The sequence below is a fragment of the Mobula birostris genome, chromosome 5 (genome assembly GCF_030028105.1).
Source record: "Mobula birostris isolate sMobBir1 chromosome 5, sMobBir1.hap1, whole genome shotgun sequence".
NCBI lineage: Eukaryota > Metazoa > Chordata > Chondrichthyes > Myliobatiformes > Myliobatidae > Mobula > Mobula birostris.
In genome coordinates, this window is record NC_092374.1 from 1,463,117 (window position 1) to 1,488,405 (window position 25,289).

Below are 25,289 nucleotides of genomic sequence, written 5' to 3' on the forward strand. Positions count from 1 at the left end.
TGGTTCAGGCCACTTATGGAGCAACTATCTTGGATTTAGTATGTGCAATAAACCTGATTTGATTAGGGAGTTAAAGGTAACAGAACCCTTAGGGTAGCAGTGATCATAATTTGATAGAATTCTTGAGAGGGAGAAGCTAAGGTCAGATGAATCAGCGAAGTAAAGGGAATTAGAAATGCATGGGAGAGGAGCTAGCCAAAGTTGATTGGAACTGATGACGGCAGATCTGTATTCCGTCTGGGTAGCCTCCAACCTGATGGCATGAGCAGTAATTTCTCGAACCTCCGGTAATGGACCCCAACCCCCCCCCCCAACCCCCACCATTCCCCATCCCCTTCTATTCTCTCAATTTATCTCCTGGCCTGCCCATCGCCTCCCTCTGGTGCCCCTCCCCCTTTTCTTTCTTCCATTGTCTTCTGTCCTCTCCTATCAGACTCCCCCTTCTCCAGCCCTGTACCTCTTTCACCAATCAACTTCCCAACTCATTACTTCATCCCTCCCCCTTCCGGTTTCACCTAGCCCCTTGTGTTTCTCTCTCCCCTTTTAAATCTACTCCTCAGCTTTTTTCCTTCAGTCCTGTCGAAGGGTTTTGGCCCAAAGCATCAACTACTTTTTTTCCCCATAGATACTACCTGGCCTACTGAGGGACATCCCACCCTACAAAAACTCATTTCAGGGAGGTAGCACCATCAATTTGCGGGAGACTCCCAGAACTTCCGGGAGAAGTGGAATGTCTGCAATAGAGTAGCTCCTTAGCAGCTAGCCAGCTAGTTTAAATAACGTTAGCTATGCTAATGAACGAATGACACCTGTTAAACTCACCTCACCATGTCTTTTACAGTCTTAACCTACCATGGGCAATGGAAAAGTCACTGTTGCAAACAGTGCAGCGAGCAACACTGTCATTATTTTGACCCCTATTAGGCAGGGGTACACTTTAGTGTAGTCCGGGGTGAAGTATGTTTTATATTTTCTTTTTTTGGAACACTCTGCTATGGTGCTCTCTCTCACACGCGCTCTCCCTCACTCTCTCGCATGCGCTCTCCCTTGGTCTCAAAAAAATCGATTTCCAGGATATTGTATATAATTTGCGGGCATCAGGGAGCCATTATCAATATGCGGGAGACTCCCGGAACTTCCGGGAGAGGTGGGATGTCTGCTACTGAGTTCCTCCAGCATTTTGTTTGTGTTGCTTGGATTTCCAGCATCTGCAGATTTTCTCTTGTTTGTCCTTGTAATAATGAACAGTGAGGCACAGAGAGAGAATCTGTATTTACCCACAAGTACCTTCATTGTCTAACAAGTACATGAATTCATACACTAAATACCTTGTGTGCATATCTGCTGAGTTTCCTGACTATCCTGAATATTCAAAAAATAGCAAAGTTATTACCCAGGCAAAGGAGACTGTGCTAGCTGGCCAGGCATTCCTTGTCATCTCGATTTACTCGTCATGTGTTCCGTGCTCATGCGATGGTTAGTTGAAGTTTCCGCTGCCAGCACACACAAAGCACCCACTTTTATATCCATTCCTTATCAATTCAAATATTGCATTCAGTATCATTGCCCACAGGTGATGTGTCTGACCATTAACACCTTGTTGTTGGCTCTGCTCCAAGCCAGCATCCATGTATTGTTCTCTTCCCAGCAAGTGGCAGTCGATAATTTATGGCTGTATGTTCTCAATCAACAATAAGCTTGGTTCACACAGAACAGATACTGATTCCAATGGTCAAAAACCTGCATGTTATATCCAACCAACAAACATCTCACAAATAACTTCTTGTTTGGAAATGATCTCTAGTCCAGCAGATTACCTGAAGCATCATTGTCTTCTTTAAAACACCGATCAAGCCAAACAAGTTCATGCTCACAAAATGGAGAATAGAGTGTCTTCACAAAATGGCAGCCTCCATCCCCAAGCACCCGGCAAGGACAAAGACACTTAGTCTTGTCTGCTTCCAATGTCCTTGATTCATTCAGATTTACTGATTTATAGACTCTCGTTCTTTCTGGCCGAAAGATGTAATGTTGAGACTTCATAAGCCGCTGGTAAGGCCTTACTTGGAGTATTGAGAGTAGTTTTGGGCCCCTTATCTAAGAAAGAATCTGCTGACATTGCAGAAGTTTCAGTTAGAGGAGGTTTACAAGAATGGTTCCCCCAGGGGTGAAAGGGTTACCATAGGAGGACCAATAGATGGCTCTCACTGGAATTCAGAAAAATGAGGGGTAAACCTTTCGAATGTTGAAAGGCCTTGATAGACTGGACATGGAGAGGATGTTTCCTATGGTGCGGAAGTCTAGAACCAGAAGGCACAATCTCAGAATATAGGGTCATTTAGTATGGAGATGAGGGATATCTTTAGCCAGAGTGTGGTGAATCTGTGGAATTCGTTGCCACGGGTGGCTGTGGAGGCCAGGTCTTTGGGGGTATTTAAGGCAGAGGTTAATAGGTCCCTGAGTAATCAGGGCATGAAGGGTTATGTGGAGAAGGCAGGAGATTGGGGCTGAGAGGAAAATGGATCAGCCACAATGAAATGTCGGAGCAGACTCAATGGGCTGAATGGCTTAATTCTGCTCCTATATTGTGTGCAGTTTTGGTCCCCTAATCTGAGGAAAGACATTCTTGCCATAGAGGGAGTACAAAGAAGGTTCACCAGATTGATTCCTGGGATGGCATATGATGAAAGACTGGATCGACTAGGCTTATACTGTCTGGAATTTAGAAGGTTGAGGGGGGATCTTATTGAAACGTATAAAATTCTAAAGGGATTGGACAGGCTAGATGTAGGAAGATTGTTCCCGATGTTGGGGAATTCCAGAACGAGGGGTCACAGTTTGAGGATAAAGGGGCCTTTTAGGACCGAGATGAGGAAAAACTTCTTCACACAGCGAGTGGTGAATCTGTGGAATTCTCTGCCACAGGAAACAGTTGAGGCCAGTTCATTGGCTATATTTAAGAGGGAGTTAGATATGGCCCTTGTGGCTAAAGGGATCAGGGGGTATGGAGAGAAGGCAGGTACAGGGTTCTGAGTTGGATGATCAGCCATGATCATACTGAATGGCGGTGCAGGCTCAAAGGGCCAAATGGCCTACTCCTGCACCTATTTTCTATGTTTCTATATGTCTTAATCTCCGCTTTAAAAATACACAATGACTTGGCCTCCACAGCCAACTGTGCAAGGGCTTCTACAGATTCACTACCCTCTGGCTGAAGGAATTCCTCCTTACCACCAACTCAATCTGCAAGTTAACCTAAGGAATCCTGCATAAGGACTTGTTTTTTGAATTTTCTCCCCATTTAGAAAATAGTCTATGCCCTTATTTCTTCTACCAATGTGCATGACTATACACTTCTCAACACTATGGTCCATTTGCTAGTTCTTTGCCTTTTCTCTCAATCTCTCAAAGTCCTTCGGTGGACTTACTGCTTCCTCAACACTCCCTGCTCTGCAACCTATCTTCATATCATTGATAAACTTGGCCACAAAGCCATCAATTCCATTATCCAAATCATTGACATAATGTGAAAAGAAACTATCCCAGTACTGACTCCTGTGGAACACCACTAGACACTGGTAGCCAAATGGAAAAGGCTCCCTTTATTCCCATTTTTTGCCTCCTCCCAGTCAGTGGATCTTCTATCCGTTCATGTAGCTTTCCTTTGATACCATGGGCTCTTGTTAAGCAGCCTCATGTATGGCACCTTGTCAAATGCCTTCTGAAAATTCATGTCCCATTTGTCTATCCTGCCTGTTAGTTCCTTAAGGAATTCCAACAGATTTGTCAGGTAAGATTTTCCCTTAAGGAAACCATGCTGACTTTGGCCTACTTTATTGTTTGCCTCCATGAACCTTTATCCTTATTAATAGACTTCCCAGTCACTGAAGTCAGATTAACTAGACTTTAATTTGTTTTCTTCTACCTCCCTCCCTACTTGAAATTTTTCTTTCCTATGGCACAGCTTCAAGGTGATGGGGAATCTAAAGGAGATTTTCTGAGGTGTGTTTTTTGTAAGGAGAAAACATTGGGTGCCTAGAACATGTTGCCATGGGAGGTTGCAGAAGCAGAAAAATTGGCAGTGTTTATGACCATATGACATAGGATCAGAATTAAGCCGTTCAGCCCATCGAGTCTGCGCTGCCATTCCACCATGGCTGATCCTGGATCCCACTCAACCTCATACACCTGCCTTCTCGCATATCCTTTACCCTGACTGATCAGGAAACAACTTCCGCCTTAAATATACCCACAGACTTGGCCTCCACTGCAGTCTGTGGCAGAGCATTCCACTGATTCACCACTGTCTGGCTAAAAAAAAACCTTACCTCTTTTCTAAAGGATAGGAATTTTGAGGCAGTGCCCTCTAGTTCTGGATACCCCCACCAGAGAAAAAGATCCTCTCCACATCCACCCTGTTTAGTCCTTTCAACATTCAGTAGGTTTCAATGAAAACCCCACACATCCTTCTAAATTCCACTGAGTACAGGTCCATAGCTGCCAAATGCTCCTCATACATTAACCCCTTCATTCCTGGAATCATCCTTGTGAACCTCCTCTGGGATCTCTCCAATAACAACACATCTTTTCTGAGATATGGGGCCCAATACTGTTGACAATACTCCCAAGTATGGCCTGAGTAGTGTCTTATAAAGCCTCAGTATTATCTCCTATTATTCTGTTCCCCTTGAAATAAATGTGAACATTGCATTTGCCTTCTTTACCACAGACTCAACCTGTAAATTAACCTTCTGGGTGTCTTGCACAAGGACTCCTAAGTCCCTCTGCACCTCTCATGTTTGAACCTTCTCCCCATTTAGACAATAGTCCTTTCTATTGTTCCTTTGACCAAAATATATTATCATACATTTCCCAACACTGTATTCCATCTGTCAGTATCTTGCCCATTCTTCCAATTTGTCTAAGTCCTGCTGCAATTGCATTTCTTCCTTAGCACTGCCTACCCCTCCACCTGTTTTCGTATCATCCACAAACTTTACCACAGAGACATCAATTCCATTATCTAAGTCATTGATAATGTGAAAAGCAGCGGTCCCAATACTGACCCCTGAGGAATACCACTAGTCACCGAAAGCCAAACAGAAAAGGCCCCTTTTATTCACACTAGCTTACTCCTGTCTGCAAGCCATTCCTCTACCGATGCCAGCATCTTTCCTGTAATGCCATAGGATTCTTATCTTGTTAAGCAACTCCATGTGTGGCACCTTATCAAGATTTCCCTTTACAGAAATCATACTGACTTTGAATTATTTTATTATTAGTCTCCAAGTACCTCGAAACCTCATCCTTAATAATAAACTCTCAACACTTTCCCAACCACTGAGGTTAGGCTAACTGGCCTATAATTTCCATTTTTTTGCCTTCCTCCCTTCTTAAAGAGTGGAGTGACATTTGCAATCTTCCAGTCCTCTGGGACCACGCCAGAATTAAGTGATTCTTGAAAGATCATGACCAATGCAACAGTCATCTCTTCAGCAAACTCTCTCAGGTCTCTGGGATGTAATCCCTTTGGCCCAGGTGATTTATCCACCTTAAGACCTTTGAGTTTGCCTAGCATTTTTTCCTTTGTAATAGTAATGGATCTCATTCCTTCTCCCTGATGCTCACAGACCTCTGCACACTGCTAGTGTCTTCCACAGTGAAGACTGATGGAAAGTACCCATTAAGTTCATCTGCCATTTCTTTGTCCCCCATTATTACCTCAATTGTACCCTCATACCTACAAACTTACAAGGATGTGGCCAGGTCTGGAGGGCCTGAGTTTTAAGGAAAGATTGAATATGTTCAGATTTTATTTTTGGAACGTAGATGTTTAAGGGGAGATGGTGATAACAAAATTGAGGGGTATAGCTTGGGTAAATGCAAGCTGACTTTTTCCACTGAAGGTGGGTGGGACTACAACTAGAGGTCATAGGTTGAGAGTGAAGAGTTTAGTGGGAACATGAGGGGAAACTTCAGTCAGAGGGTCGTGGGTGTGGAATGAGGTGCCAGCACAAGTGGTGCATGCAAGCTCGATTTCAATGTTTAAGAAAATTTTGGAAAGGTATATGGATGGTAGGGGTATGGAGGGCTATGGTCCTGGTGCAGATCGATGGGAGTAACCCAGACTCGATGGACCAAGGGGCCTGTTTCTGTGCTGTACTTTACTATGACTCTATGATATCCTTTGACAGCATATTCACCTGTCCTGCAAGGCCCCAATCACTGGTTAATACTGAAACAAATTATTCAGAATTTAATGCATTACTCCATATTCTAGAGTTTTATAAACCTGCAACATAACCTTCCGCCTCTTGAACTCATTGCCTCAACTGATAATGGCAAAAATGCCATACACCTTCATTTCCTCCCTATCAACCTATCCTACCAGCTTCAGGGAGCTAAGATCCCTCTGTATATCAACACCATTAAGGGGCCTGCCATTAACAGTTATCCAATAGGCTACTGAAATTTTCTTATACTGTGTAATGGATGTTATCTTTTTCATTTCTAGATTCTACGTGTTCTAGGAGAAAGTGCGATTGCTGTACGAACAAAGGCCATGAAATGTCTATCTGAGGTTGTTGCTGTGGATCCTAGCATACTTGCAAGGGTAATGATTTTTATTTCTTTATGATTTTTTTCATTTCCCTCTATAGAAATATGTTTCCCCATCACCTTCAGGGTCTAGTTTTCAGAGTGTTATATCATTGATACATTTTCAAAGACAGTCTATCATGCAGTCCTGGAATTTGTAAAGCTTGGCTTGAGAGATGGTCTCTGAGGGCTTCCAGTATCGGAGAATTCCATGAATCAAAGAGGTTTCAGGGAATGAATGCTGAGTCTGTTTCTCTTGCCTCAACTTGAGTTCTGTTCTAGATACATATCAAATCATGCAGCATAGAAGCATGCCATGCACTCTCTTCCACCCATCCATGTTAACTCCATGTCCCAACTCCTACCCCATAGCCTTCTACTCCCGAGCAGTTCAAGTGCCCATCTAAACGCCTCTTAAATAATGTGTAAATACTGCTCCCACCACTCTCTCCAGGTACTTTGCATTCTTGCAGTTTGAAAAGAACCATACAATGGTCTGTGTCATAACCTCATTAGTGTTCTCAAAATGCATCGCCTCTCTTTTACCCAGATTAAATTTCGTCTGTCATTTCTCAGCCCATATCACCAACATATCAATATCCTGTGGCATAGGACCACCCTCCATCTGCAAACAACCTCACCAACCTGAGTGTATTTTGTGAACTTGCTCATGTTGCCACATACAAATCATTCACATATTTTTAAAACAATTATGTTACATTGTTTACTCTTGGCACTTTGCTGCTGAATCTTATAGCTGTTGTCTGTTTTATTTACAGTTGGACATGCAGCGCGGTGTTCATGGGCGCCTGATGGACAACTCCACAAGTGTGCGTGAGGCAGCTGTGGAATTACTGGGACGCTTTGTGCTGAGTCGTCCTCAGCTTACAGAGCAGTATTATGACATGTTGATTGAGAGGATATTGGTACGTCCGTTTCTTGACTGGTACAGAAGGCCCAGTCTCACCCAATAACATAGGCTATCGATATCATGAGTTGGGGAGGACAGCTGAATAGACCAAGTGCACTTGACTTGTGTGAAATTGCCTGACCTGTGTTAGAGATCCAAGTCCTCAGAAGATTATTCAGCACCTGTTGGTCATTGTTCAAGGGATAACATTTTGCTTGATATCGCTTCACCGATGTGGCTAGTGTATTCCCAGAACTTGCAAGATATTTTGTTTAAATATTTAAACTTCTACAACTGAAGTGTCTGTTCAGAATGTGACAGTGTATGAAGTTGTGAGAACAGATGACATTTTTCAAGCATGATATGAATTCAGAATTATAGAGATTTGAGCAAGGCGGAAGATCATATGGCCAAGAATTGACTTAAGATTAATGCTATTCAGTTTGAAGCTTCATCTTTTATTTAATCATGAAATGTGAACTTTGCTGATAGTACTTTTGTTTGAGAGAGAGACCAGGTAAATCAGAGGTGCCGTAGAATGTGTGTTTATGCATCTAAGAGGCTGTGAACTGTAGAATACTTGTGAAACAAAGCTGCCTTTTGTATAGCAACGTCAAAGTGTAACAAGTTCAACCAGTGTGTAGGTTGCCCCCAGTTCTTGTTCACAATCAGACCTGATAGCACACAACTTCAGTCCATTACCTTTGTTTCAATCTCTGAATGAGCACTGCCTTTGGTTCCAGTGAGTCCATCGATCTAAAACTTAGACAAGATAGACGTAGGGGCAGAATTAGGCCTCTCAGCCCATTGAATCTGCTCCACCATTCCATCATGGCTGATTTATTATCCCTCTCAAACCCATTCTGTTGCCGCCTTCTCGTAACCTTTGACACCGTCTGACTAACCAACAACCTATATTTATAATATTTACGCTGTGTTTCTCAAATTAATGGACAGATCTTCTAGCTCAGGCCTTTTATTGTGTTGTGACTTAATGTTATGACTGATGCCAAAAGTGGAAAAATATATAGGCACTGGACCAGAAGTGAAATATTAACCCAAGTCTTTGCTCGCCTTCTGTGGGGATTGGAGAACTGTAGAATGATAATCATGGAATAGTTACAGTGTTGAAGAAACTCATTTAGCCAGTTAAGCCTGAACTGGTTCTGTGTGAGAGCAATCCAGCTAGTCGCTCTCCTCCTAGTCCAGCTTGATTACTTTCAAATACTTATCCACCTTCTCTTTGCAATTAAATCTGCCTCGTATAGTAAAACTGAAAATCAAAGAAAAACTGATGTGCTGGAAATCTGAAATAATAGCAGAAGATGCTGGTAAAACTCAGAAGGCCAGGCAGCACCTGTGAAAAGAGAAACAAGTTAGCTTTCTTTTTGAACTGATGCTGTCTGACTTGCTGAATGTCTCCAGCATTTCCTATGTTTGTGCTTCAATTTTTACCTCAGAACTGCATTCCAGACATAACCATTTGCCATATTTGAATAAAATCTCTCATCAAATCACTTTTTGTTCTTTTGCCAGCCACCTTAACTCTGTCTCCTGTTAGTCACAAAGAGATGCAGCACGGAAACAGGCACTTTGGTCCACCAAGTACGTACTGACCATCAATCACCCATTTATCAGAATTAGAATCTGATTTATTATCACTGACATATAACGTGAAATTTGTTGTTTTACAGTCGCAGTACAGGGCAGACATAAAAATCATAAATTATAAACATCAAAGATGTAAAATATTCATTTTTTTATTCTCCCATCAATTTTTTTTCTCCCCCCCCACACACACACACACAGGAAAACCCGGCCCCAAAACTTCACCACTCAGCCACTTACTAGGGGCAACTTAGCGTGGTCAACTAAACTACCAATGCGCGCCTTGGAATGTGGGAAGAAATTAAAGCACCATGGGTGTGTGAAATGGCAACTATTTTTCTTTCCACATTTGCTTCTTGACCTGCTAAGTGTTTCCAGCATTTTCTGTTTTTCATTTCAGATTTCTGCAGTTTCTTTGACTCCATTATGATATAGTTATCCCTGTAAATACTCAACATGATACTTACATAAAAAATGTGCCATAAATTCAGCCTCGTAAGTAATGCCTACATCCAGGGGCAAATAATTTTCTGAAATCTTTGCCCTTTGCATCATTAATCCATGGTACAATTTAAACAAAATCCTTTAAAATCTTTTACAAACCTCCACTAATTTTTCCTTTTAACTATCTCTGCTCTGAAGAATACAATTCATATTTCTTCTGTTTCTTTTATAATTAAAGTTACGGGGTTATGGTGATTGATAAAAGAACTAACAGGGAAATTATATTCTGTTTTACACATGAGGTTATTGCAGCGTATAGGTAGCATGCTGTGATTAAGGCAGAAAGGATTTGAGGCATAATAGGTGCAAAATTGACTTAGTGATTGGAAGCAAAGTGTGGTACTAGAAGGATACTACACTGACTGAAAATCTGTATCAGGTATAGTACTGCATTGATTGGTGCCAGAACTTTTGTTTGTAAAATGTAATACTTAGATGAGAATGTGGCTGTGCTGATGTTTGCTGACAACATAAAAATTGATGAAGATGACAAGAAAGGTTATCTTAAGAATACAAAAGATATAGATCAGCTGAAAAGTTAGGCAGAGGGGTGACAGATCAAATTTAATCCAGACAGTTGTGAGGTAATGCTCTTTGGGAAGTCAAATTTTAGTAGGACATACAGCACTCTCCTTAGAGGATTGATGTATGGGGGTACCTTGAGTGCAACTTTATAGCTTGCTGAAAGTGAGAACATGAGTGGATAGTGTAGTGAGGATCCTCATGGGTCAAGGCATTGAGTATAAGAGTGGGTTATCAAGTTGCATTTCTACAAAACATTGGTTAGGCTACACTTGGAGGCATGGAATGAAGGGCTATTGACCATGTGTAGAATAATGGAATTAGTTTAAATTGACATAATAGTACAAACATCGTGGGTCAAAAGGCTTTTTCCTATGTTTTGTGAGTATTGTGTATATTTCCAGTCACCACCACCACAAGAAGGATGTGATAGCAATAAAGAGAGTGAGAGGAGATTCACAGGATGTTGCCTGGGTTGCAGGGCATTGTTTTAAGGAGAGATAGGATAGGCTGTGTATATTCTCATTGGAATGTTGAAGACTGAGTGATGAACTTATGAGGACCATTGGTTGGATCGATATAAGGAATGAGGCCCTAGGTTTATATTCTCGTTGGAATGTTGATGGTTGAGTGATGAACTTAAAAAGGCCAGAGGCAGGATAGTTAGTCACTTTCCCAGGTAGGCAAGTTCATAAATAGAGGCCTTAGGTTTAAGATGAGAGAAGTGCCATTGTAGATCTGTCAGAGAGTCACCGCAGACAAGATGGGCCATATTCTGTGTTACACCTCAGTACTTGTTTTAGGTTTGTTTGTTTCAGAGTAAATAAGAGCTATGCCAGAATCCCTATGTTTATTGAAAGAAGTGATTTTAACGAGATCCATTACTTGAAATCTACACTGCTCTTGCCTTGCATTCTGAGAGCTCTCTTCTTCCTTTAACAAGTAATCTCTTGCAGGACACTGGTATCAGTGTGAGGAAGAGAGTGATCAAGATTCTGCGTGACATCTGTATTGAACAGCCAACCTTCTCCAAAGTGACTGAGATGTGCGTGAGAATGATTCGCAGAGTCAATGATGAAGAGGGTATTAAGGTAAAATTATATAGCTCATCTGTGGAAAATGCTAACATGCTTTCTAACGAAAGAACTTACATTAGTATAAACATTTAACAAGCTGCATGCTACAGAAAAATCTTGTAATTGACCATAGACTAACCTAGGCTGAGGTTGGTGTGGTGGCTGATTGTTGACAAGGTGGTAGTTCTGTGCAGAGTTTGCAAGAAATGGAGAAACATTGAGAGTTTGACTTCAGTGCAGGAAAGTAAGTGACTGAGTGTTTATTTTTAAAGTGGGACTGGAATTGTGCTGATTTTGAGAGTAGAGGGCACTGTCAGATTGATGGTAAGAGTGGAGAGTTAAGGGGTTGGAGTGTGCAGAGTTGGTGTTCGTATCCAGAGTTGCAGGATGTGGAGAACTTGGAGCAATTCCAAGAGGTGCAGAAACGGAGTTTGAGACCAGTGCAGTTGGGGGGAGGGGGTGCAAATGCAAAAAGCGTTAATGAAGTGGTTTAAGAGTATGGAGTTAGTAGATAAGACAAGGGATGTGGAATTAATTTGGTGATGGTGTTTGTGAACAGTTGTGCGGTGTGGAGTGTTTGGGGTTCTGTAACCAAGTGATGTTGGGCAATATTTTCTAATACAGTGAGCCAGACAGGACCAAGATATTTCCTTCCCTGAAGGAATTTTGTGAACTTTTTATTTTAATAATATGCAATCATCTTGGTTAATTTCAAATTTATAATGGTGGGGTTTGAATCTTAAGACCTCTGGTTTGCTGATTCCTCATCCTGGGGATCTGGAATACTTCAACAGTGAGTGAAAGTGTTAATAATGATATAGACAATTCCCTTCACAATTATGACTGTATATTGCTGCTATTTGCTAAACATGCCATGAAAGTGAAATAGATTTGCATATGGTAGAAACATAGAAAACTTACAGCACAATACAGGCCCTTCGGCCCACAAAGCTATGCCAAACATGTCCTTACCTGAGAAATTACCGAGGGTTACCCATAGCCCTCTTTTTCTGAGCTCCATATACCTGTCCAGGAGTCTCTTAAAAGACCCTATCGTATGTGCCTCCACCACCGTTGCCAGCAGCCCATTCCACGCACTCACCACTCTCTGCGTAAAAGAACTTACCCCTGATATCTCCTCTGTACCTACTTCCAAGCACCTTAAAACTGTGCCCTCTTGTGCTAGCCATTTCAGCCCTGGGAAAAAGCCTCTGACTATCCACACAATCAATGCCTCTGATCATCTTATACACCTCTATCAGGACACCTCTCATCCTCCAAGGAAAAAAGGCTGAGTTCACTCAACCTGTTCTCATAAGGCATGCTCCCCAGTCCAGGCAACATCCTTGTAAATCTCCTCTGTACCCTTTCTATGGTTTCCACATCCTTCCTTTAGTGAGGCGACCAGAGCTGAGCACAGTACTCCAAGTGGAGTCTGACCAGGGTCAACATTACCTCTCAGCTCCTAAACTCAATCCCACAATTGATGAAGGCCAATACACCGTATGCTTTCTTAACCACAGAGTCGACCTGTGTAGCAGCCTTGAGTGTACTATGGACTTTTACCCCAAGATCCCTCCGATCCTCCATACTGCCAAGAGTCTTACCATTAATACTATATTCTGTTATCATATTTGACCTACCAAAATGAGCCACCTCACACTTATCTGGGTTGAACTCTATCTGCAACTTCTCAACCCATTTTTACATCCTAACAATGTCCTGCCTTAACCTCTGACAGCCCCACACTATCCACGACACTCCCAACCTTTGTGTCATCAGCAAATTTACTAACTCATCACTTCACTTCTTCATCCAGGGCATTTATAAAAATCGCAAAGAGCAGGGATCCCTGAGGCACACCACTAGTGACCAATCTCCATGCAGAATATGACCCGTCTACAACCACTCTTTGCCTTCTGTGGGCAAGCCAGTTCTGGATCCACAAAGCAATGTCCCCTCGGATCCCATGCCTCCCTACTTTCTCAATAAGCCTTGCATGGGGTACCTTGTTAAATGCCTTGCTGAGATCCATATACAATACATCTACTGCTCTACCATCATCAATGTGTTTAGTCATATCCTCAAAAAATTCAATCAGGCTCGTAAGGCATGGCCTGCCTTTCACAAAGCAATGCTGACTATTCCAAATCATGTTATGCTTTTATAAATGTACATAAATCCTGCCTCTCAGGATCTTCTCCATCAACTTATCAACCACTGAGGTAAGACTCACTGGCCTATAATTTCCTGGGCTATCTCTACTCCCTTTCTTGAATAAAGGAACAACATCCGTAACCCACCAATCCTCCGGAACCTCTCCCGTCCCCATTGATGATGCAAAGATCATCGCCAGAGGCTCAGCAATCTCCTTCCTCGCCTCCCACAGTAGCCTGGGCTATATCTCGTCCGGTCTCAGTGATTTATCTAACTTGATGCTTACCAAAAGCTCCTGCACATCCTCTTTCTTAATATCTACATGCTCAAGCTTTTCAGACCGCTGTAAGTCGTCCCTACAATCGCCAAGATCCTTTTCCGTTGTGAATACTGAAGCAAAGTACTCATTAAGTACCTCTGCTCTCTCCTCCAGTTCCATACACACTTTTCCACTGTCACACTTGATTGGTCCTATCCTCTCACGCCTTATCCTCTTGCTCTTAAGATACTTGTAGAATGCCTTGGGGCTTTCCTTAATCCTGTCCGCCAAGGCCTGACCCACCCCTAATTTCTTTCTTGAGCTCCTTTCTGCTTGCCTTATAATCTTCTAGCTCTCTATCATTACCTAGCATTTGAACCTTTTGTAAGCTCTTCTTTTCTTCTTGACTAGATTTACAACAGGCTTTGTACGCTGCAGTTCCTGTATCCTACCATCCTTTCCCTGTCTCATTTGAACGTACCTATGCAGAACTCCACACAAATATCCCCTGAACTTTTGCCACATTTCTTCCGTACATTTCCCTGAGAACATCTGTTTCCAATTTATTTTAGACAATGCTAAAATATTTCAGACTTAAAAGTGTGCAGTTGGAGGATCGCAGACTGATAACAAAAAAGGATTATTCACCTCATTGTGCTGTGCTGGCTCTTTGAAAGACCTATTGAAATCCATCATGGCCTGTTTCCATACTGTATGACTCTATGTTAAAATTGAATCTACTTTCACAATACTTCCAGGAAATGTATAAGGATTTTTTTTTATTACTGGCCCAGATTTCCCGTGTTTATATTCCTCATGTTGCTGACTAGGCCAGAATTTATTGCACATCCGGAATTTTTACTTGAATGGGTTGATAGCTGCTTTCTTAAACATTTGGAATCTATGTAAAGGTATTCCCAGTTTTGATAGAACCTTGTGATGATGAAGAGGTGATCATAAATTTCCATATCAGTCCAGTAAACCAGTAACTTGGTGCCTGGCTTGATTTTGAAATGTTGTTTTCCTCAGAGAGCCAAAGTCTGTGCCGTCACACTGGAGGTAGTGGTGAATATCCTCATTGCTATCTGCCTTTGCTGTATAATGTCTCTCGAGATACGGGAAATCGACAGGGCCTTGTTGTAGATCTGTATGCCAGAGCATTTCTGTACAGTGGGACCAGTTTAATAGAGGACCTTTCAGTCATAGCCCACATCCATACTGACATTTTGTTCATTTACATTATCCCATTTGCCCATATTAAGAGCATAACCCTCTATGCCATGTGTATTTAAGTAGCTGTCTAATTGTCTTCTAAAGATGGTGATTATATCTGATCCCACCACCTTTCTCACCCAACCTTAGTGAAAAAAGCCAGCTGCATTTACCGTATCTATTAACACTACTAATATTACATACCTCTATCAAATCTCCCACACTCCTGTGAATAAAATCTTAACCTATTCAACCTTTCCCAATAGCTTAGGTCCTTAAGTCCTGGCAACATCCTTGTAAATTTTCTCTGTACTCCAGCATTAGACAAGGTCCTGCATGGGAGTTTGATCAAGAAGGTTTAGTTATTTGGCATTGGATTTGACATTGGCTTTATGGAAGAAGCCAGAGGCTGATAGTAGAGAGTTGCCTCTGAGTGGAGACCCGTGACTTGTGGTGTGCTGCAGGGATCAGTGTTGGGTCCATTGTTGTTTGTCATCTATATCAATAATGTGGATGATAATATCGCAAACTAGATCAACAAATTTGCAGATGACAGCAAGATTGGGGTATTGTGGACAGCGAGGAAGGCTATCATAACTTGCAGCAGAATCTGGACCAGCTGGAAGAATGCCAGATGGAATTTATTGCAGACAAGTGTGTGGTGTTGCAGTTTGGGAGGACAAACCAGGGTATGGCTTACACAGAGAATGGTAGGGTACTGAGGAGTGGGATAGAACAGCGGGATCTAGAAATAAAAATCCATAATTCCTTGAAAGTAGCCTCTCAGGTAGATAGGGTAGTAAAAAGAGTTTTCAGCACATTGACCTTCATTAATCAAAGTATTGAGTACAGGAGTTGGGATATTATGCTGAAGTTGTATGAAACATTGGTGAGGCCTATTTTGGAGTATTGCGTACATTATATCATCCTCCTACAGGAAAAATGGCAAAAAGATTGAAAGAGTACAGAAAAAATTTACGAGGATGTTGCCAGGACTGAAGGACCTAATTCATTGGGAAAGGTTGAATAGGTTAGGATTTTATTCACAGGAGCGTGGGAGATTTGATAGAGGTATGTAATAATATCAGTGGTATAGATAGGGTAAATGCAGCTGGCTTTTTCCACTGAGGTTGGGTGAGACTAGAACTAGACGTCATGAGTTAAGAGTGAACGGTGAAGGGAAACATGAGGGGGACCTTCTTCACAGAGGATGCTGAATATGTGAAACGAGCTGCCGGTGCCATTGAATGCGGGGTTGATTTCAACTTTTGAGAGAAATTTGGATAAATACATGGATAGGAGGGGTATGGGGGCACAGGTCGATGGGACTAGGCAGAATTATAGTTTAGCATGGACTAAATGTGCTGAAAGGCCTGTTTCTGTTTTGCAGTGCTCCAACTCTTAAGTACATTTTTGCACCAACTGTGCTCTGTATATCATCCTCTACACCCTAAGAAATTAATGAGGTTAATCTGACATCAGCAAGGGAAAATCTGCAGATGCTGGAAATCCAAGCAACACACACGAAATGCTGGAGGAACTCAGTAGGCCAGTCAGCATCTATGGAAAAAATATGGTCGCCATTTCAGGCTGAGACCCTTCATCAGGACTAGAGAGAGAAAGATAATGAGTTAGAGTTAGGGTGGGGGAAGAAACACTAGGTGAGAGGTGGAACTGGGGCGGGGGTGGTGAAGTAAAAGACCTGGGAAGTTGATTGGTAAAAGAGGTATAGGCTGGAGAAGGGGGAATCTGATAGGAAAGGACAGAAGTCCTTGGAAGAAAGAAAAGGAGGAGGGGCACCAGAGGGAGGTGATGGGCAGGTAAAGAGGTAGGAAAGGTAATGGGGAATGGTGAGGGGAGGGAGCATTACTGGCAGTTCGAGAAATCTATGTTCGTGCCATCAGGTTGGAGACTATCCAGAAGGAATATAAGATGTTGCTCCTCCAACCTGAGTGTGGACTCAGCAGAGGAGGCAATGGACTGACATACTGGAATAGGAATGAGAAATAGAATTGAAACTGTTGGCCACTGGGAGATGCTGCTTTTTCTGGCTGATGGATCGTGGGTGCTCAACAAAGCGGTCTCCCAATCTGCGTTGGGTCTCACCCGATCTACAGGAGGCCACACTGGAAGCCCAGATACAGTAGATGACCCCAGCAGACTCACAGGTGAAGTGTTGCCTCCATCACTGATATTCGGTTTCTCCTTCTCTATTTTAACTGCAATCCTCCAGTTCTTCCCCATTTCCAGTTTATCCAGTGGCGTGAATAAAAGGTAGTGAGAGACATAAGCTGTTCTAATTTTGTGCTTGCTGATAGCAGTGACCAGGTGAACTTTATTAAGTGGATGGCAATGTAACTTGAGTTTGTCCCTCTGCAGAAACTGGTCAATGAAACATTCCAGAAACTCTGGTTCACTCCAACACCTTCTCACGATGCTGAAGGAATGACTCGGAAAATCTTAAATGTCACAGATGTGGTGAGTAAAAGCCTGCTTTCTCTCCCTGTGTAATGTGCTTGCATTATGGTGAAACACTTCTGGAAACAGTTACTGCAAATCGGATGAATGAATTACCCCAGAGAAACCGGTTGTGAACAGGTTGAGCAGTCATTACCTCCAACCTGTTCTGTAATTGAAATGAATCATGGACGTGTAGTGGACAGTGAGGAAAGTTATCACAGCATGCACAGTTATTTCAACCAGCTGTAAAAATGGGCTGAAAAATTGCAGATGGAATTTAATGTAGACAAGTGTGAGGTACTGCACCTTGTAAAGCCAAATCACAGGTATGCATATTCAGGGCATGGTCGGGCATTGAGGTGTACAGTGGACAAAGGTACCTGGAATTGGTCCACAGTAGATGGCATCTCACTGATTCTTCATTCAACACTGGAATATCTGGACAGCAAAGATGCATACATCAGGATGAACTGCAGCTCAGCATTCAGCACCATCATCCCCTCGAAACTAATCAACAAGAACTTGGCCTCAGTACCTCCTTCTGCGGTGGATCCTCGATTTCCTTACTTACAGACCCCAATCAGTTCAGATTGTCAGCAGCATCTCCACAATCTCCATTAACACAGGTGCACCACAAGGCTGTGTGACTAAGCACAGCTCCGGTGCCATATTCAAGTTTGCTGTCACGGGCTGAATCAAAGATGGTGAAAAATCAGCATAAAGGAGGGAGATTGAAAATCTGGCTGAGTGGTACCACAACAACAACCTCTTACTCAATGTCAACACGACCAAGGAGCCGATTATTGACTACGGGAGGAGGGAAACAGTGTTTCATGAGCCAAAACTCTTCGGAGGATCGGTGATGGAGAGGGTTAGCAACTTTAAATTCCTTATTGTTATCATTTCAGAGGACCTGTCCTGGGCCCAGCAATTACAAAGAAAGTATGACAATACTGCTACTTCCTTGGGAGTTTGCAGAGATCCAGCATGACATCTAAAATTCTGACAATCATCTGTAGATGTGTAGTGGAGAGATATTGACCGGCTGCATGACAGCCTGGTATGGAAACACCGATGTCCTTGAATGGAAAATCCTACCAGAAGTATTATTGCCTTGCTGCCACTTAGCCCTGGGAGGAGGAGCTGGGGTGGGGGGGAGCTTTGGGGTTCTCACATATAACTGTCATTCATTCTTTGGGGCACTTCTCTGTTTTCGTGGATGTTCTGCGAAGAAAAAGCATTTCAGGATGTGTATTGTATACATTTCTCCGACATTAAATTGGACCTTTGAAGTAGTGGATACACCCGAGTCCATCTCAGATAAAGCCCTCCCCACCATTGAGCACTTTGTGGCAGGAAATTAGAATCCATCATTTGACCCCCACCACCCAGGTCATGCTTTCTTCTCACTTCTGCCATCAGGAAGGAGGTACAGGAGCCTCAGGTCTCTCGCCACCAGGTTCAGGAACAGTTACTACCTCTCAATCATCAGGCTTTTGGGCGAAAGAGGATAACATCACTTGATCCGTCATTAAACCCAGTTTGAACTCATCATTGAACTATGGACTCACTTTCACACTCTTTATTTTTCTCTCTTGTATTTGCACATTGTTACTTCTGCATATTGGCAGTTTGTCCACCCTGTTGGGTGTAGTCTTACATTGATTCTATTACGGATCTTGGATTTACTGACTATGCCCACAAGAAAACGAATCTCAGGGCTGTATATGGTGACATACAGTACTGTGCAAAAGTCTTAGGCACATATATGTAGCTAGGGTGCCTAAGACCCTTGCACAATACTGCAGTAGTTTCATGTATTGTACTGTGCTGTCCCAGAATATAAAATTCATTATGTATGTTAGTGATGATAAACCTGATTCTGATATGATGTGGACTGAGAGGAGGAAGGGAGCAGGGAGGGGGAAGTTATTGTTGGGAAAGGGAGAAGAGGTGAGTCGGATGCACCAGAGCAACATTCTGTAATGATCAATAAACTTAATTGTTTAGAATCAAAGGACCTTGCCTGGTGTCCCAGGGCTGTTTGTGTCTGCACCGCTTCACTCCCCGACCCTGGCATTCCTTTGCTACCCTTCCTGTGGCACTCCACCCTTGCCATTTCAACATCCTTTGCCCCCGCTAGATTTACAAACACGCTCTCTGCTCCACATTGATAAATACAGTGTGCAAGGGTCTTAGGCACCCTAGCTGTATATATGTGCTGAAGACTTTTTCACTGCACTGTATTTGTACTTTGATAATAAATTTATTCTGAACTTTGAGCAGTACAGTGCAATACATAATAAAAAAATTAAAGTATAATAAGAAAATATGTGACCATAAGATAAGAGCAGAATTTCCCAACTTACCTGTGTATTGAAATTCCCTCTAACTTTTGTAATGTTATCCTTTTGGCATACATTTTCCATCTGCGTTTGTAATTTGTAGACTACATCCTTGCTACTGTTTGGGAGTCTATAAAACTCACATCAGGATCTTTTTACCCTTGCCATTCATTAGATATATCCACAATGGTTCAACACCTTCCGAACCTATGTCACCTCTCTCAAACGATAATTTCATTTTTTTTTTTTACCAACAGAGCAACACCACATCCTCTGTCCTCCCGCCTGTCCTAAGATCCCAGCTGTAATCATCTTTCAGCCATAATTCAGTGATGCCTACAACATCATACATGTCTATCTGAAAATGTGCTACAAGTTCATCTACCTTATTCCATATACTGTGCGAATTCAAATATAACACCTTCAGTCCTGTACGCACCCTTTTTGATTTTGTTTGCTTTTTACATTGCAGTTCATCCCGTTGTCTGCAATTTTTCCCTAACATTAACCTCTCCTTGCTATGAGTCTCACTACACATTGCCTCTGTTTATAAACCAACTACCTCGTCTTCAGCACTATCCATTTTCCATTTTCCATTTTCCATTCCCCTGCCAAATTAGTTTAAACCTTCCTGAACAAATCTAGTCAACCTAACTGCGAGGATATTGAAACCCCTCTGGTTCAGGTGTAACCCATCCTTTTTGTACAGTTCATACTTTCCCCAGAAAAGATCAAAAAGATCCAGAAATCTGAACCTCTACTCCCTGCACCAGTTCCTCAGCCATACAGCTAAATCATCCTGTCCAGTATGGGTGGAAGTCAGGAACAGGAAGGGAGCAGTTACTCTATTGGGGGTATTCTATAGGCCCCCTGGTAGCAGCAGAGATACAGAGGAGCAGATTGGGAGGCAAACTTTGAAAAGGTGCAAAAATAACAGGGTTGTTATCATGGGTGACCTTAACTTCTCTAATGTTGATTGGCACCTGATTAGTTCCAAGGGTTTAGATGGGGCAGAGTTTGTTAAATGTGTCCAGGATGGATTCCTGTCACAGATCAGGGGGAATGCCATTCTAGATCTAGTACAGGTTTCCCCCGCCATCCGAAGGTAGAGCGTTCCTATGAAACGGTTTGTAAGCCGGAATTTCGTAAAGCGAAGAAGCAATTACCATTTATTTATATGGGAAAATTTTGTGAGCATTCGCAGACCCAAAAATAACCTACCAAATCATGCCAAATAACACATAAAACCTAAAATAACAGTAACATGTAGTAAAAGCAGGAATGATATGATAAATACGCAGCCTATATAAAGTAGAAATACTTTTCCACAATCTTTGCCGGCACTGTTCTCCATAGCGAAAATCTCACACAAGCGCTGTTAGCAAATACACTCTGTCCAGTAACTTTTAGGCTATGAAGCTGCCAAATCATACCAAATAACACATAAAAATACACAGCCTATATAAAGTAGAAATAATTTATATACAGTGTAGTATCACTTAGGGAATCAGGAAGACAGCTTGCCGAGCACACTGATGATGGTGTGTTAGACTGAGTTGTCGGAGGGTGGGGTGGTGCAGTGGCCCCCACCCTCCGGGCAGCGACCCGATACCAATCCACGAAGCATGCAGGGATACAGCGGTAGCCGGGAGGCACACAGCACATCTTTAAGAAAAAAGCCGAAATAAACAAGTTAATTAATTAGGTGCCTTTCGTAACAGTGAGGTTTTGTAAAGCAAACGTTCGAAAAGCGGGAAACACCTGTACTAGGTAACGAACCGGGTCAGGTCACAGATTTGTCAGTGGGGGTGAGCATCTGGGGGACAGTGACCACTGCTCCCTTGCCTTTAGCATTATCGTGGAAAAGGATAGAATCAGAGAGGACAGGAAAATTTTTAATTGGGGAAGGGCAAATTATGAGGCTATAAGGATAGAACTTGTGGGTGTGAATTGGGATGATGTTTTTGCAGGGAAATGTACTATGGACATGTGGTCAATGTTTAGAGATCTCTTGAGGATGTTAGGGATAAATTTGTCCCGGTGAGGAAGATAAAGAATGGTAGGGTGAAGGAACCATGGGTGACAAGTGAGGTGGAAAATCTAGTCAGGTGGAAGAAGGCAGCATACATGAGGTTTAGGAAGCAAGGATCAGATGGGTCTATTGAGGAATATAGGGTAACAAGAAAGGAGCTTAAGAAGGGACTGAGAAGAGCAAGAAGGGGGCATGAGAAGGCCTTGGCGAGTAGGGTAAAGGAAAACCCCAAGGAATTCTTCAATTATATGAAGAACAAAAGGATGACAGGAGTGAAGGTAGAACTGATGAGCGATAAAGGTGGGAAGATGTGCCTGGAGGCTGTGGAAGTGAGCGAGGTTCTCAATGAACACTTCTCTTCGGTATTCACCAATGAGAGGGAACTTGATGACGGTGAGGACAATATGAGTGAGATTGATGTTTTGGAGCATGTTGACATTAAGGGAGAGGAGGTGTTGGAGTTGTTAAAATACATTAGGATGGATAAGTCCCCGGGGCCTGATGGAATATTCCCCAGGCTGCTCCACGAGGCAAGGGAAGAGATTGCTGAGCCTCTGGCTAGGATCCTTATGTCCTCGTTGTCCACGGGAATGGTACCGGAGAATTGGAAGGAGGCGAATGTTGTCCCTGTGTTCAAAAAAGGTAGTAGGGATAGTCCGGGTAATTATAGACCAGTGAGCCTTACGTCTGTGGTGGGAAAGCTGTTGGAAAAGATTCTTAGAGATGGGATCTATGGGCATTTAGAGAATCATGGTCTGATCAGGGACAGTCAGCATGGCTTTGTGAAGGGCAGATCGTGTCCAGCAAGCCTAATAAGAGTTCTTTGAGGAGGTGATCAGGCATATAGATGAGGGTAGTGCAGTGGATGTGATCTATATGGATTTTAGAAGGGCATTTGACTAGGTTCCACACGGTAGGCTTATTAAGAAAGTCAGAAGGCATGGGATCCAGGGAGGTTTGGCCAGGTGGATTCAGAATTGGCTTGCCTGCAGAAGGCAGAGGGTGGTGGTGGAGGGAGTACATTCAGATTGGAGGGTTGTGACTAGTGGTGTCCCACAAGGATCTGTTCTGGGACCTCTACTTTCGTGATTTTTATTAATGACCTGGATGTGGGGTTAGAAGGGTGTGTTGACAAGTTTGCAGATGACACAAAGATTGGTGGTGTTGTAGATGGTGTAGAGGATTGTCAAAAGATTGCAGAGAGACATTGATAGGATGCAGAAGTGGGCTGAGAAGTAGCAGATGGAGTTCAACCCGGAGAAGTGTGAGATGGTACACTTTGGAAGGACAAACTCTAAGGCAGAGTACAAAGTAAATGGCAGGATACCTGGTAGTGTGGAGGAGCAGAGGGATCTGGGGGAACATGTCCACAGATCCCTGAAAGTTGCCTCACAGGTAGCTAGGGTAGTTAAGAAAGCTTATGGGGTGTTAGCTTTCATAAGTCGAGGGATAGAGTTTAAGAGTCGTGATGTAATGATGCAGCTCTATAAAACTCTGGTTAGGCCACACTTGGAGTACTGTGTCCAGTTCTGGTCGCCTCACTATAGGAAGGATGTGGAAGCATTGGAAAGGGTACAGAGGAGATTTACCAGGATGCTGCCTGGTTTAGAGAGTATGGATTATGATCAGAGATTAAGGGAGCTAGGGCTTTACTCTTTGGAGAGAAGGGGGATGAGAGGAGAATTGATAGAGGTATACAAGATATTAAGAGGAATAGCTAGAGTGGATAGCCAACCCCTCTTCCCCAGGGCACCACTGCTGAATACAAGAGGACATGGCTTTAAGGTAAGGGGTGGGAAGTTCAAGGGGGATATTAGAGGAAGGTTTTTTACTCAGAGAGTGGTTGGTGCGTGGAATGCACTGCCTGAGTCAGTGGTAGAGGCAGATACACTCGTGAAGTTTAAGAGACTACTAGACAGATATATGGAGGAATTTAAGGTGGTGGGTTTTATAGGAGGCAGGGTTTGAGGGTAGGCACAACGTTGTGCGCCGAAGGGCCTGTAATGTGCTGTACTATTCTATGTTCTATGTTTACCATCCCTGGCATTTGGCACAGGCAGCAACCCAGACATTACTACCCTACTAGATTGTAGGGATGACTTACAGTGGACTGAGAAACTTGAGAATGTAGATATTAAGAGAGAGGATGTGCTGGAGCTTTTGGATAAGTCACCGGGACTGGACGGGATGTACCCCAGGCTACTGTGAGAAGCGAGGGAGGAGATTGCTGAGCCTCTGACAATGATCTTTGTATCATTAATGAGGACGGGAGAGGTTCCAGAGGACTTGAAGATTACGGATGTTGTTCCCTTATTCAAGAAAGGGAGTAGGGATAGCCCAGGAAATTATAGGCCAATGAGTCTTACTTCAGTGGTTGGTAAGTTGATGGAGAAGATCCTGAGAGACAGGATTTATGAACATTTGGAGAGGCATAATTTGATTAGGAATAGTCAGTGTGGCTTTGTCAAAGGCAGGTCGTGCCTTACAGGCCTGATTGACTTTTCCAAGGATGTGACTAAACAGATTGATGAAGGAAGAGCAGTAGATGTAGTGTATATGGATTTCAGCAAGGCATTTGATAAGGTACCCCATGCAAGGCTTATTGAGAAAGTAAGGAGGCATGGGATCCATGGGGACATTGCTTTGTGGATCCAGAACTGACTTGCCCACAGAAGGCAACGAGTGGTTGTAGACGGGTCATATTCTGCATGGAGGTCGGTCACCAGTGGAGTGCCTCAGGGATCTGTTCTCGGGCTCCTACTGTTTGTGATTTTTATAAATGACCTGGTTGAGGAAGTGGAGGGATGGGTTAGTAAATTTCCTGATGACACAAAGGTGTTGTGGATAGTGTGGAGGGCTGTCAGAGATTACAGCGGGACACTGAGAGGATGCAAAACTGGGCTGAGAAGTGGCAGATGGAGTTCAACCCAGGTAAGTGTGAGGTGGTTCATTTTGGTAGGTCAAATATGATGGCAGAATACAATATTAATGGTAAGACTCTTAGCAGTGTGGAGGATCAGAGGGATCTTGGGGTCCGAGTCCATAGGACACTCAAAGCTGCTACACAGGTTGACTGTGGTTAAGAAGGCATGCGGTGCATTGGCCTTCATCAATCGTGGGATTGAGTTTAAGAGCCGAGAGGTGATGTTGCAGCTATATCGAACCCTGGTCAGACCCCAGTTGGAGTACTTTTCTCAATTCTGGTTGCCTCACTATAGGAAGGATGTGGAAACAACAGAAAGTGTGCAGGGGAGAATTACAAGGATGTTGCCTGGATTGGGGAGCATGCCTTGTGAGAATAGGTTGAGTGAACTCTACCTTTTTTCCTTGGAGCGATGGAGGATGAGAGGTGACCTGACAGAGGTGTATAAGATGATGAGAGGCATTGATTGTGTGGATTGTCAGAGGCTTTTCCCCAGGGCTGAAATGGCTGATACAAGAGGGCATAGTTTTAAGGTGCTTGGAAGAAAGTACAGAGGAGATGTCAGGGGTAAGTTTTTTATGCAGAGAGTGGTGAGTGTGTGGAATTGGCTGCCGGTGGAGGCGGAAACGATAGGGTCTTTTAAGAGACTCCTGGATGGCTACATGGAGCTTAGAAAAATAGAGG

At 43.0% G+C, this 25,289-nt stretch overlaps 1 protein-coding gene across 4 annotated transcripts in view; it reads left to right on the plus strand.

Annotated features, from left to right (window-relative positions):
* The window catches only part of nipblb (NIPBL cohesin loading factor b), a 502,440-nt gene that overhangs the window by 345,385 nt on the left and 131,766 nt on the right, over positions 1-25,289 (plus strand). For all 4 annotated transcript variants that reach the window (XM_072257459.1, XM_072257461.1, XM_072257463.1 and 1 more), the window contains 4 exons: positions 6,515-6,613; positions 7,377-7,523; positions 11,098-11,232; positions 17,225-17,323. In XM_072257459.1, the coding sequence (XP_072113560.1) occupies positions 6,515-6,613; positions 7,377-7,523; positions 11,098-11,232; positions 17,225-17,323 (480 nt within the window). The remainder of the gene's footprint in view (positions 1-6,514; positions 6,614-7,376; positions 7,524-11,097; positions 11,233-17,224; positions 17,324-25,289) is intronic.